Genomic DNA, 13801 nt, shown 5'->3' with positions numbered 1-13801 from the left:
CTGTCTATATAAGGTCCAAAAGTTGACAGTGCATGTCACAGCTAAAACCAAGCCATGAGGTCAAAGGATTTGTCAGAGAGCTCCGAGACAGGATTGTGTCCAGGTATAGATCTGGGGAAGATGTCTGCAGCATTGAAGTTCCCCAAGAACACAGTTTGGAACCACCAAGAACTGGCCACCTGGCCAAACTGAGCAATCGGGGGAGAAGGGCCTTAGTCAGGGAGGTGACCAAGAACCCGATGGTCACTCTGGCAGAGCTCCAGAGTTCCTCTGTGAAGATGAGAGAACCTTCTAGAAGGACAACCATCTCTGCAGCACTCCACCAATCAGGCCTTTATGGTAGAGTGGCCAGACGGAAGCCACTCCTCAGTAAAAGGCACATGACAGCCTGCTTGGGCACCCAAAGGACTCAGACCATGAGAAACAGGATTATCTGGTCTGATGGAACCAAGATTGAATTCTTTGGCCTGAATGCCAAGCGTCACATCTGGCACAAACCTGGCACCATCCCTACGGTGAAGCATGGTGGTGGCAGCATCATACTGTGGGGTTGTTTTTCAGTGGTAGGGACTGGGAGACTAGTCAGAATTGAGGGGAAAATGAACAGAGCAATGTACAGAAAGATCCTTGATGAAAACTTGCTACAGAGCGCTCAGGACCTCAGACTGGGGCAAAGGTTCACCTTCCAACAGGACAATGACACTAAGCACACAGCCAAGACAACCCAGGAGTGGTTTCAGAACAAGTCTCTGAATGTCCTTGAGTGGCCAAGCCAGAGCTCAGACTTGAACCCCATCTTACCTGAAAATAGCTGTGCGCAGCAATGCTCCCCATCCAACCTGACAGAGCTTAAGAGGATCTGCAGAGAAGATTCAGATAAACTCCCCAAATACAGGTGTGCCAAGCTTGTAACGTCATACCCAAGAAGGCTTGAGGCTGTAATCGCTGCCAAAGGTGCTTCAACAAAGTACTGAGTAAAGGGTCTGAATACTTATGTAAATGTGATATTTCATTAAAAAAAAAAAAGATTTCTCAGCAAAAATGTCTGCACTGTTTTAAGCTTTGTCATTATGGGGTATTGTGTGTGTAGATTGATGAGGAAAAAAAAACAATTTAATACATTTTAGAATAAGGCAGTAACATAACAAAATGTGGATCAAGTCAAAGGGTCTGAATACTTTTCAAATGTACTGTAAGCTATTTGTAGTGTATTTGCGGTTTAAAAAGGCTTTTGAAGTTTGCAATATCCACTTTGAAATTTCAGATTTGATTTTCGCTTACAAAAAAAATGATCAACAACTACAAAAATTCCCATGAATTATAATCCACATAACAAATCACATGTCCTGTTGCTGCAGGATTATTTTCCTGCTGTAGCAAACTGGCTCAAATGAAGATCTTATATCTGTATAACATTCCCATTCTGTAACTCATACCGCTAAGTTGTTCCCCATGGATCAGCTTGGCACCATTGCCTGGCAGTGTCCCTGATGGCACTGGTTAGCTGAAGCTTATCTTTATCATTCTGCAAATCTTATTGTTCAGCTGGTAATGTCTCATTGCCTGCACAGACTGGTCCATCCTTCTTAATGCAGAGCAGTGTTATTATTACTAAAGCAGCAAGGGTGAAGTGGTTAGTTGAGCAGTATTTAGCCAGTTGGTTTTGTATAAATTGGTTAGTTTTGTAGTATTTAGCCAGTTGGTTTTGTATGAAGTGGTTATTTTAGCAGTATTTAACCTGTCAGGTTTGTATAGTTTTTATTTTAGCAGTATTTAGCCTGCTGGTTTTGTATAGTGTTTATTTTAGCAGTATTTAGCCTGCTGGTTTTGTATAGTGTTTATTTTAGCAGTATTTAGCCTGCTGGTTTTGTATAGTGTTTATTTTAGCAGTATTTAGCCTGCTGGTTTTGTATAGTGTTTATTTTAGCAGTATTTAGCCTGCTGGTTTTGTATAGTGTTTATTTTAGCAGTATTTAGCCTGCTGGTTTTGTATAGTGTTTATTTTAGCAGTATTTAGCCTGCTGGTTTTGTATAGTGTTTATTTTAGCAGTATTTAGCCTGCTGGTTTTGTATGAGAGTGACATAACTTGAACTTCCTTTTGAAAGACTGCTTCTAAAAGTATATGTAGGTCAGCTGTGGGAGATGCAGTCAGGTTCCTGGGATCAGACTACTGTCCTATTTGAGGGAACGCTCCACCTTGATGTGACATGAGCTGTTATGCCCAGACTATAACTTTCTCTTGGAAAGCTAATACAGACAATGAGAGCCTTTTTTCCCCTTGCCCCTGCGATTTGGAAGAATGTCCTGTGTTGAATTTGGCCTTCGTTGGGCTCTCTCTGGAAAAGCGTGGTAATCCATGGATGTCTGTTGATCTTTCTAATTGGCGATGTGGTTCTACTCTGACATGGGGAAAGTACACCAGGATGTAAGAGCTGTAAGGGGATCGGCTCAGTGGTGGTCAACATCTCATGTCAACATAGACAGACCATAAAAACCACTACATTTTCTTTTAGACCTAATAGAAATTCTATGGATGAAACAGAGCAGCCCAGTTAAGGAAGGCAGTTTATTTTTCAAGTTCCACCTGTACGCTCCTTCAACTGGAAAACACTATCACTCTAGTTACCCAAAGTGAAAAATGGCAAGGACATATTTTTTTAAATAAAAAAGTAACAGAACTTCTGTTTTTATTATTGAAAATAGATACAGAAATGAAAGTATGTTTAAAAAAACAAGAGTACTGTTCCATATGACAAACATTCTCCATAAAAAATAAGTATAAAAACACTGATCTGCAAGCGCATTGAGCCAAAAGTGTATTTTTGTACAAAACTAAGAAATGATTCAACAGGACTCCTCTCTGTACCATTTATCAAGGCTACTAAGAAGAAAAGATATCCCTCTTATTTTCCAACATGATATATATACAACGTGTTGTATCAGAGGATGTAAAATGTTGCCAGTGGAACACTGTGAAGTATGAGCGTTCGCTTTAAGGGACGTGTCTTTTGAAAAAGTTAGTTGAAAAAATACTTTCTCTCCATATACATATAAATACATTTATGCTGTGCAAATTGCAAGTGTAAAGACCTCCCATGCACAGCCACCCCATATATCAGGGCTAATGAAGGAGAAATATTGGTTTGGTACGAGACGTCCTCTGCGTGTGTGCTTATTTTCCAATGCTTGTTTTTGGTTTTAGGTGACTTTACTCGGTCAACATTCAAACAATGAACTACTGGCACAGGAGGTTGGTGGCACCTTAATTGGGGAGGACGGGCTCGTGGTAATGACTTGAGGGGAATTAGTGGAATGTTTTCAAATACAGCAAACACATGGTTTCCATATGTTTAATGCCATTCCGTTCACTCCGTTCCAGCCATTATTATGAGCCGTCCTCCCCTCAGCAGCCTCCACTGGTTAGTGGATATGTGTGAGAGTGGACTTCATGTTAATATTTACAGCATTATCTTCTCTGAAGGTGTATATTGAACTAGGGCTGGATTCAATTTGTTTGGCTGAAGCGATACAGATTGTGTGATGGAAACGTTAAGGTCATTTCCCATTGAACCGTTTACCATGAATGCAGTCTCCGCTAACTCGGGAATATTGCCTTTAAATTTCAATCGTGCCGCAATGCTGAGCTTCAGCGATACGGATTGAATAGAGCCCTAAGACTGACCAAATTATGGGACAATTCTTGCACCATGAATCGGTCACTGAATGAAACCATGAAATTCCGGCAGGTTGTCTGAAACTCTACAACTCGTACTGTACAGCAAAAGCGTTGCATTATAACCCATTTCCTAGAACTCGGAACATGGCATCAAACACTTTGATAAATAATATTATACACGTTATCAAAATAAGTTTCAGGGAGCCAGCTTCCCATTATAAAAAATTAAAAAAGATATCTACTGTATGTTTGTTACCTAACACTGTTAGTTAGAAGTTTCTCCATCTATCTCATACTATGTTCTTTTTAACAGTTTGACTTTTTGTCATGTTTGATAAATAAGATAAGGCTATTACATATGGACATTATATTAACCTGACCCGGAGATCCTGTACAGGTTTTTACATGGCTGGGGTTTCGGAGGCGGCTGGATGGGGATATGTAGCATCCAGAGACTGATTGGATGTGTAGAAGGACCCCTCCTGTCACCTTCCCAGACGGTTTGATATGTACTGTATATCCTTCGGGCTTCTCCACAGACAGCTTTGGGGGGTCCTACCATTTGCCAGGAATGGCCGTTCCACACTCGTACCATGACACGTAGGTGACGTGAGAGTTCCCTCCTATCTGACCAAAGTTGACAGGCTCTTGTCTCATAGCCCTGTAATACCCTGTATGTAACAGACGAAATGAAGTGATGGGCTGAACTTTGAGTCGTTTTAGACATTCTGAAAATGTAGTTGTTTTCAGGCATGGATATTAAGCATATTCTTAACAGGTTCTCATTTCAACAATTGAAAGATAGATGTGTCAGTGCTGTAGCTTGTACCTTCTCTTGTTGGCAGCTGGTCAGCCCTGACTTGGTTTCCTGTCCTCCCATCCAGGAACGAGTCTACAAACTGACAGTGGTCCTCACCATGGCCAGTCTGGTCCCCAATGTTGTAAAATTTACCTGTAAAGTTATTAGGGGAAAAAGTTGTCGAAAGGGATGGCCATTTAAACTGATCTACAGTTCTGTTCTGTTCTGTACTATAGACACCGAGCGCCGGAAGCAGAACTGACCGTTGAGAGAATCACTCAGATATATCTTGTATCGGAGGGAGTTGCAGAGCTGGATGCCCACAAACTTGCGGTACCAGGTCCTCTTCACATACTGCTTGCCATTGCACTCTGAGTATGAGTCTGTCTTGAAGGGGAACTGGGTCCAGATGGCATCTTTTCCTACAGGAAATAGTTAACAAAATATTAGAACGTGGAAATCAAAGGCATGAAGCATGAAACAAAGATAATAATTAAGAAAATAGAGATAAGTAGAAGCCCAAATGTATATTTGCATTCCCAATCAGAGTTGTCTTTTTAGTGTATCACAGCCTTTTACTACTGATGAAATGAAAGGGAAAATAAAAATGTCTCCATTCATTTAGCTGTGTAAATGTTTGGTCTGGCTGTGAGTTGGGCGTGGAAGAAGTGAGCTCATAGATATTGGATGGAGAGCAGTGTACTGCTGCACTGGGGCACGGTGGCCTGAGTCTCCACAGACTCTCACTGTGCCAGGCCAGACCTTCCTTAGATAATCCATTCATTCAGCCTGGTGGAATGTGTCACCTGGGACCGGTGCTCAGGACAGACCACAGACTGAGGGGCTTACCTGAGACATTCTCACTCACACGTGGGTCCGCTGCAGGACGGAGGGATGGAGAAAGAGGCAGAGAGAGAAATGTGAGTTAGTAGGTGCTTTCAAATGTCTTCTTCTCAGAATAGACTGTACAAATGGTTCCAAAAGATTTTGAAATAAGTTGGTGATTCTCCTAAATAAAAGACCACAAAACCACACGTCTTGTAGCAAATTAGTCCACTTTGGCACTGAAGAGCCAGTCTGATATGGTAGTGTGGGACTCCAGGACAAATCATCTGCCTTCAAACTCATCCTCATCTAGCCATTCATTTATGATACACTGTTGTATTAGTGAGTTTGATTTTGATTGAGTGTGTTGTGAGCTGCAATGCAGGATGAGTGCAGGATGAGTTGTGAGCTGCAATGCAGGATGAGGGAGAGCTGCCAGCCGACAGCACTCCTGGGGTTGGAGGCAGTTTACATGGAGAGGCAGCAGCCAATGTTATGGAAATGGAGGGGCCATGCTGAAATCATTAGGTTAATAACAGCTAGTTAATTACAGACCCCTACACCGGTAAGTGGTGGACCGCCAGACATGACTGGAGCTGGCTGACGAGGCTGTGCGTTAGTACGTTTGTACGTGCGTATTTTAGTGGATGCTTGTTTGTTTGTTTAACGCCAAATGCCTGACCTTGTCAACAGATGGCCTACGCAAAAGGCCAGATGTGGCTCTTGAACTTTTAACTGACTCCTGAATAGGTAATGATGTAAGTCAGCAATTCAACGAAACAACCAATCACCAAGTTCTTGTGTCATTTAATGAGGCCTATTAGTGCTGGCCTAGAAAATAACGTGGCCCATACTGTACCTGATTCAGTGTTGAAGGACACAGGCTCACTGGGTGGCCCCTCTCCAAGCTCGTTCTTGGGTTTCACCTTGAACTCGTAGCTGTGAGGTAAGAGCAGGAAGTTTCACTATCAGAAGGTCTCACAGCGATTATCCTACCGACTCGCTCCAGATTCCAATTTCCGCTCCATTTCCAATTGCAAGCAATCATTTCCACAGAATCAGATTTTCCTCTAATCCTCACAGCGTTTAAAGTGGACACAGTATTTTGATGGAAACGTAGTGTATTCTTGTTCGGCCTTGTTGTTACAGCGAGGGAAGGCTCTAGTATTGCCTCCCTATTTATCTCTTCTTCAGACAGTGCAGTCCAGAGAGCCAGAGTCCCTCCCGCTAATGTCTCCTCCATATGAGATGATCAGACACAGCGATTGGTCCACCACGTGCCAGCAGCCTCAGCAGGCTCAGCTCACAGGAAGCCCTGGTTTATATTCTATCACTTCTTTAATGTCAAATACTCCCATATTCAGGTTTCATTAAAAACCTAGGGAGCGTGGCAGCCCTCCTCTGCTCTCCACACGTGAAGAACCTTTCTTCTCCAACTACGCCAGAGAGAAGTGCAGGTCCTGATCTTAACCAGACATAGCTAGCTAGCTAATCCTTCTGACAAAAGTAGTAATAATACAATGAATAATTCAAGTCTGTATTATTTCCATGAATGAAAGCCTCTCAGAAAGTTTAAGCTTCACAAGCATTTACATTTGAGTTATTTAGCAGACTTACGGTAGCGAGTGCATGCATTTTCATACTTTTTCAAAGCTCTGAAAAAAGCTACCGTCTGAGGACTGAGAGAGAGCATACCGAGAGAACACAATGTGTTGTATCAATCTGAAACACAGGCACAAAGATGTTATGTTATATACCTGCTCTCGGGGTTGAGGTTCTCTACTGCAGTGTGAGTCTGGTTGGTGGTCAGGATGGACACCTGAGTACCATCTGGTCCCTTCGTTGTGGAGATGACCTCATATTCTACACAACAACCAGGAAATCACTGTTGAATTCAAGAATTCACCAAGTATCCGAATATTCAGAGTCACACTTTCCAATGTACACTACCGTTAAAAAGTTTGGGGTCACTTAGAAAAGTCCATGTTTTTCTGTCCATTAAAATAACATCAAATTGATCAGAAATACAGGGTAGACATTGCTAATGTTGAAAATTATTATTGTAGCTGGAAATGGCAGATTTTTTAATGGAATATCTACATAGGCGTACAAAGGCCCATTATCAGCAACCATCACTCCTGTGTTCCAATAGCAGGTTGTGTTAGCCTTGTAAAATTATACACTTTTGATTGATCATAAGAATACCCTTTTGCAATTATGTTAGCACAGCTGAAAACTGTTGTACTGATTAAAGAAGCAATAAAACTGTCCTTCTTTAGACTAGTTGAGTATCTGGAGCATGAGCATTTGTGGGTTCAATTACAGGCTCAAAATGGCCAGAAACAAAGGACTTTCTTCTGAGACTCATCAGTCTATTCTTGTTCTGAGAAATGAAGGCTATTCCATGCGAGAAATTGCCATGAAACGGAAGATCTCGTACAATGCTGTGTACTACTCCCTTCACAGAACAGCGCAAACTGGTTCTAACCAGAATAGAAAGAGGAATGGGAGGCCCCGGTGCACAACTGAGCAAGAGGACAAGTACATTAGAGTGTCTAGTTTGAGAAACAGACGCCTCACAAGTCCTCAACTGGCAGCTTCATTAAATAGTGCCTGCAAAACACCAGTCTCAACGTCAACAGTGAAGAGGCAACTCCGGGATGCTGGCCTTCTCAAACTACACACTATAATGTACTTGTCCTCCTGCTCTTGCTGTATTTATCAAGACAACAGTTTTTAGCTGTGCTAACATAATTTGAAAAGGGTTTTTCTAAAGATCATTTTAAAATGATAAACTTGGATTAGCTAACACAACGTACCATTGGAACACAGGAGTGATGGTTGCTGATAATAGGCCTCTGTAGGTCTATGAAGATATTCCATATAAAATCAGCCGTTTCCAAATACAATAGTCATTTACAACATTAACAATGTCTACACTGTATTTCTGATCAATTTGAAGTTATTTTAATGGATTTTTTTTTTGTGTTTCTTTGAAAAACAATTACATTTCTACGTTTCCCCAAACTTTTGAACGGTGGTGTATGTTGTTATGCATTTGCATTGTAGTTGGAGTACATAGACAGGTACAGTGTCCCACTCTCCCCACCTGTGGTGTCGTTGTCGGTCTTTTCCCAGTCTAGAATGATAAAGGAGGGGCATCCCTCCACCGTTACCACGGTGAGGTTGGAGGGCGGAGACTTGGGCGGGGCTGTCACGTTTGTCTCCCCGCCCTCCTCCTCTGGGAAGTAGCTGAGAGAGGTGGTGATGGAACAAGGCTCGTCTGGTTTCTTGTCCGTCTTGTAGACTACATGGGGTGCTTAGGGAACAGAGATCACATTTAAAGGATCTACTGGTTCAAATCGACCATGTAGTCATTTTCTGCCAGGGACCATAGAAGTACATGTCAGTTACAATAAGTTTTTTTTATACTTACCAACGAAACGTTTATTTCCCAATGCGTCCACGTCAGAGGCTGGTAGGGAGCTGAATAATGAGGAGTTCTCCCAGGTTTCAAACCAGATGTCTGTGAGAGGATGAGAAAGGACAAGGATATGCTTTAGAGCTCCACAAAACACATTTAAGGATTGTCCTCACATGGGGCACCAATAATGTAGGTCTACTTAGGACATAATGTAGTGCTCTGAATTGTGATCGGTTATACCGTTGGCTGATGGTGCAGTCGTTGTTGTGTGTCTGCGGTCTTGCTTGGCAGGTTTAGTCGTCACTGACGGAAACTTCTTCAAAATGGAGGCCTTGTCTGTTTGCTTCAAGACATTCAGCTTGTCTGTAGAGAACAGAGTTTGGAAAGCACGTTGTTTACAACAACAAAAAAGTTTGTCGTTTTTCTTGGCTTTTTCAATATTTCTATATTTGCTTAGAGGAAAAGTGCCTTTGAGGTTGTAAACATAAGCTCAGCCAAATGCCAAACTTCATGATGACAAAATACTCTTTCACTAACAGCTGGTTTATAATGGAGTTTGGGAACTGGTGTGTACACCCCCCATTTCAGGCAGTGGATGATGTATAGAAAACTGCTCAATGTTCAATTATGTGTTATTATTACAACCAACTAAACCTTACTCATATCACCAGGTTTGCCAACCAGGTTGGTCTTTTTGTTGACAGGAATGGACGGACGAGATCCTGAAAAATAGAAATCAAAGGAAACAACAGTCAATCACATAACCACTAAACATTACAATTTATGCGAGAACCATTCATTCGTCTCTCTGGTGGTGTTATTTGCCTTGAAGAGGTCATCTTAAATGTAAAATAGTGGAACACTCTTTCACCGCCACTTGTAGAATAACCCAAATTCCTTGACCATTGTTGACACAATCGGCAATATCTAGAGAAAACATCAGGTTTCATCACGTATCTGACATGCACCATCTGTCATACACTGTTAGAGAAAAGCTTTCCAAAAAGGGTTCTTCTGCTGTCCCCATAGGAGAACCCTTTTTGCTTCCATGTAGAACCCTTTGTGTAAAGGAACCAAAAAGGGTTCTCCTACGAGGACAGCAGAAGAACCCTTTTGGGTTCTAGATAGCACATCATACTGATGACCATGAGCTGTGGAACATTATTTGGGCATCTTTATGCCTGGGAGGAACTCTATATGGACTGGGCATCTTTATGCCTGGGAGGAACTCTATATGGACTGGGCATCTTTATGCCTGGGAGGAACTCTATATGGACTGGGCATCTTTATGCCTGGGAGGAACTCTATATGGACTGGGCATCTTTATGCCTGGGAGGAACTCTATATGGACTGGGCATCTTTATGCCTGGGAGGAACTCTATATGGACTGGGCATATTTATGCCTGGGAGGAACTCTATATGGACTGGGCATCTTTATGCCTGGGAGGAACTCTATATGGACTGGCCATCTTTATGCCTGGGAGGAACTCTATATGGACTGTATAAATAAACGGATGGTAAAACCTCATACCCTGCGCCCAATGAACCTTAAAACATGAACAATCCTTTGTAATTCCTTGAGGTTTTACACATGTTCTGAAAGTTACCCAGAACGAAATGCTTAACCTGTTGCCAATTAGCGCTCTGTTGCATTGAGGCCAAATTCTTCACAATCAAGGAATTGGTCCTAATCCATAAGAAAATATGCTAAATGCAAAGCACCAGTACATAAAAGCTGGTGTAGCTCTGAAACATTTTAGCTGGTAATATAAAACAATATGGGTCCATTACTTTCCATCAATTACATGTAAATATCCATGTTTGAAATACTGCCAGTTTGCAGTTAGCACTGCTTTATACAACTCTACAGTTTCTAGAAAACATGGTTCTACTTAAAAAGAAAAGCTTTCCCAAACTTTTTTCATGTTGTCATTCAGGATAGCATATGTTATACATTTATAAAACTGTGAGTCTACTGAAATCGGAGTAAGAATAGATATTTCTCTGCAATGACAGTGTTCTACGTAATCGTAAAACAGTGCATTTTTCTAGCCACATGGAACCAGGATAAATAAAGATTACAAATGTTTCACATTGTACAGAACATGCAGTGAACCTTGATCATAGGTGACTGCATGATCAAGTGACAAGCCACCAAACACAATCATTATTGACAGCTGACTTTTTCTGCCTTTGCACTGTGACCTGTCTACTCATGCAAAAATATTAGTCCACTAAGTCTAGTTCATACAAACACAAATCTGTAACCAAATGCAAACATTGAATTTCTCTAGCTGATGAAAAGCTGATGCCATGCTCTCCTGATTGCATGATGGGTACTCTAAACACTGGCACCTCCACAGTGATGCACTAGCCTGTGAAGATTATTGTTCTTCTTAAGTCAATACTTGCAATCAGGCCAGAAGCATGTGGAACCTACCCAGGAAAATAGATGAAAATAACAATCAGGCCAGAAGCATGTGGAACCTACCCAGGAAAATAGATGAAAATAACAATCAGGCCAGAAGCATGTGGAACCTACCCAGGAAAATAGATGAAAATAACAATCAGGCCAGAAGCATGTGGAACCTACCCAGGAAAATAGATGAAAATAACAATCAGGCCAGAAGCATGTGGAACCTACCCAGGAAAATAGATGAAAATAACAATCAGGCCAGAAGCATGTGGAACCTACCCAGGAAAATAGATGAAAATAACAATCAGGCCAGAAGCATGTGGAACCTACCCAGGAAAATAGATGAAAATAACAATCAGGCCAGAAGCATGTGGAACCTACCCAGGAAAATAGAGATGAAAATAACATTTGAGCCGCCCTCCAAACAAAATGTCAAGTTCATTACACGGCGGCAGGGCTATTATAGAACACTTTATTTCTTAACATGTGGTAAGAGAAAGTGCAATGCTTGGTGAGAAACACACCAAAATAAGGTTCTTAAAAATAAGCTAATGACCCTCAGACGTCATACTTTCCAAAAAAGGAAAGTATTTTCCAAAGGCCCGGCTGAACTGAAGCCTTTGGTCGAATTCTTAGTGATGGTCGTCCAGTGTTTTGATCAAAACAAGACGTATTTTATATCCAACATGGCCGACTCATGCAGTCTGGGCGGAAATGATGTCGATGGAAGCTAGCGTGTGTCAGTGTGGGCAGGGCTAGCTTTGCGCAGGGTGCAGATAAGACTGGATTCATGCCATTTTACCATAGAACTGGTCCTCAATGGAAGAGAAGCCTGAACGGCCCAAAACATCATGGTTTATGTCCTCCAACAGCAAGTTGTTTGTGTTTGCTGCAGGAAAAGTACTAAGATTAAAACCTATTCCCAAACCTATTGTGGCTTTGAGGGAAATGTGGCGTGTCCAGACACTTGAAGACATCGATGGTATCTGAACATGTCAATGATGATAGATAACCCAACCACATCTCATGCTCAATGAGGACAGTACAGGACTGACATGCATACAATCATGCGCAGGGTGAAACCCAACCATAAGCAGCTCAATATTGATTTGACTTCCAGTTTGCCAGTTTGTGACAGAGAAACAGCATTGGTTATGTAGCTCGGCATACAAAGAGCCTGATCTTTGAAGACCTCTGAAACTGCTTCAGTTTCATGAACTGAGTTTCCCCACCACCACAAATGGGTACTAACACAGGCTTACCTCTCTAAAAAGAGCAGTGATTACTTAATACCCCTTTGATTACTCGTTGTCATAAGCTTTTGAAGCCTGCAACAGTATTGAATCTGCAGAAGCTTGCATTAAAACCAAGAACACCAAGACCCTTGGACAACGTATGGATAGACAGACTGACGGGCTGATGAATGGATGGATGGTTAGACAGACACATTATTGACAAACAAAATGAATGGGTGAAGGACACTGATATTGGTTGATGATGCCGCCACAACGCCAACAAACTGTATGGGTTAATGGATGAGAGACACAGAGGAGAAATATCAGCTCTTTTTACCCATTCTCAGTCTGTTCCAAACGACTGGTTTGGGGAGGCCGGTTCCTTTGTGGTGCTTAGCATTGGCTGTGGAGAAGAAGAGTGACTGTTATGGAAAAAGCAGCTAGTATTGTTAGCTCAGACTTAATTAATTCTTCAGGAAAAAAGAGATTAAAGATGAATCTCCCAACAGGCCTTGTGAGGAGGAAAATAAATAGGAAAAGGAGGAGATGGACCAGTGGAGAGTCCTGACAGAGCTTCAGCCTCAAGTAAACAACGTGTTTCCCCAAAGACAGTGGAAAGCTCTGTCTTAACATGGCTGACCCGTGCTGCAACCAGAATCTATGACATGCTGACCGTATCTGACAGATCTTTCTAAAAGTAGCAGTGACTTCTTCAGATGGTGCGAGAGTCGAGAGATGGATAGATTGGACAGCCAGGACAAATCTTGCCCACGGAGATGACAAGCTACGTTGAAGCATGACCGATCACGCTCTCCACATGTTGGGCAGGTTGAAATTAGGCACTTGATGCCAAACCAATTCTGCAATCTTTGCCTGACCTCAATCTCTGCCCAGATATGACAACATTTGTGGTTGGTTTGGAGGAAGTCTTGCACACTTGTTACACAGGGTTTGTGGGGGTAGAGGGGATTTCAAGAAAACCACAAGGAGATGACATAGTAGGAGAAAGAGGAGGAGGAGGAGGAAGAGGAAGTGGAGGAGAATAAAAGGGGAGAGAGAGATTCCATTACCCCCTGGTGTCCTGGAGGTCTGTGATGAGTTATTAGCCCTACGAAGAAGGGATGAGGAAGAGGAAGAGGAGGAGGATGGGGTATCTTGTCTTGAGCCATCAGTGAAGGGAAAGAGAGGGTTTGTGGCAGCAGGAGACTTCATGGTCCTGCCTATCAGTGTGATGGCCGGGTCATGGGGTTTCAAATTTCTCTGGCTGCCTTGACCTAGAAAACCACAAAAACAATTGTAGAACCTGTTACAATGTGTAGTCTCAATGTTAAAGACAATGCTGTTGTGCCATTCAGGTGTGCTGGGAGCCACGGCCCTTAGGAGTGGAATAGTGGGGTTAGTGAGGATGATTCAATCAATGATCTC

The 13801-nt window shown here is 42.2% G+C and overlaps 1 protein-coding gene across 17 annotated transcripts in view; it reads right to left on the bottom strand.

Annotated features, from left to right (window-relative positions):
• Positions 1–2548: 2548 nt before the first annotated feature.
• Positions 2549–13801, bottom strand: part of LOC118370019 (target of Nesh-SH3-like) — a 65095-nt gene continuing 53842 nt past the window's right edge. For 8 of the 17 annotated variants that reach the window (XM_052500377.1, XM_052500374.1, XM_052500373.1 and 5 more), the window contains 13 exons: positions 13447–13650; positions 12714–12779; positions 11944–12030; positions 9385–9447; positions 8966–9088; positions 8738–8827; positions 8411–8620; positions 7059–7164; positions 6161–6240; positions 5326–5355; positions 4740–4898; positions 4507–4629; positions 2549–4348 (listed from right to left, as the gene is read on the bottom strand). In XM_052500377.1, coding sequence (XP_052356337.1) covers positions 4233–4348; positions 4507–4629; positions 4740–4898; positions 5326–5355; positions 6161–6240; positions 7059–7164; positions 8411–8620; positions 8738–8827; positions 8966–9088; positions 9385–9447; positions 11944–12030; positions 12714–12779; positions 13447–13650 — 1457 coding nt within the window. In that variant the 3' untranslated portion in view covers positions 2549–4232. The remainder of the gene's footprint in view (positions 4349–4506; positions 4630–4739; positions 4899–5325; positions 5356–6160; positions 6241–7058; positions 7165–8410; positions 8621–8737; positions 8828–8965; positions 9089–9384; positions 9448–11943; positions 12031–12713; positions 12780–13446; positions 13651–13801) is intronic. The other 9 variants (XM_052500383.1, XM_052500385.1, XM_052500387.1 and 6 more) reach the window with 5 other exon arrangements.

This window comes from Oncorhynchus keta, unplaced genomic scaffold (assembly GCF_023373465.1).
Source record: "Oncorhynchus keta strain PuntledgeMale-10-30-2019 unplaced genomic scaffold, Oket_V2 Un_contig_10373_pilon_pilon, whole genome shotgun sequence".
In the NCBI taxonomy this organism is placed as follows: domain Eukaryota; kingdom Metazoa; phylum Chordata; class Actinopteri; order Salmoniformes; family Salmonidae; genus Oncorhynchus; species Oncorhynchus keta.
Note: the sequence above shows the minus strand (reverse complement) of the source record. Positions and strands in the feature narration are given on the sequence as shown.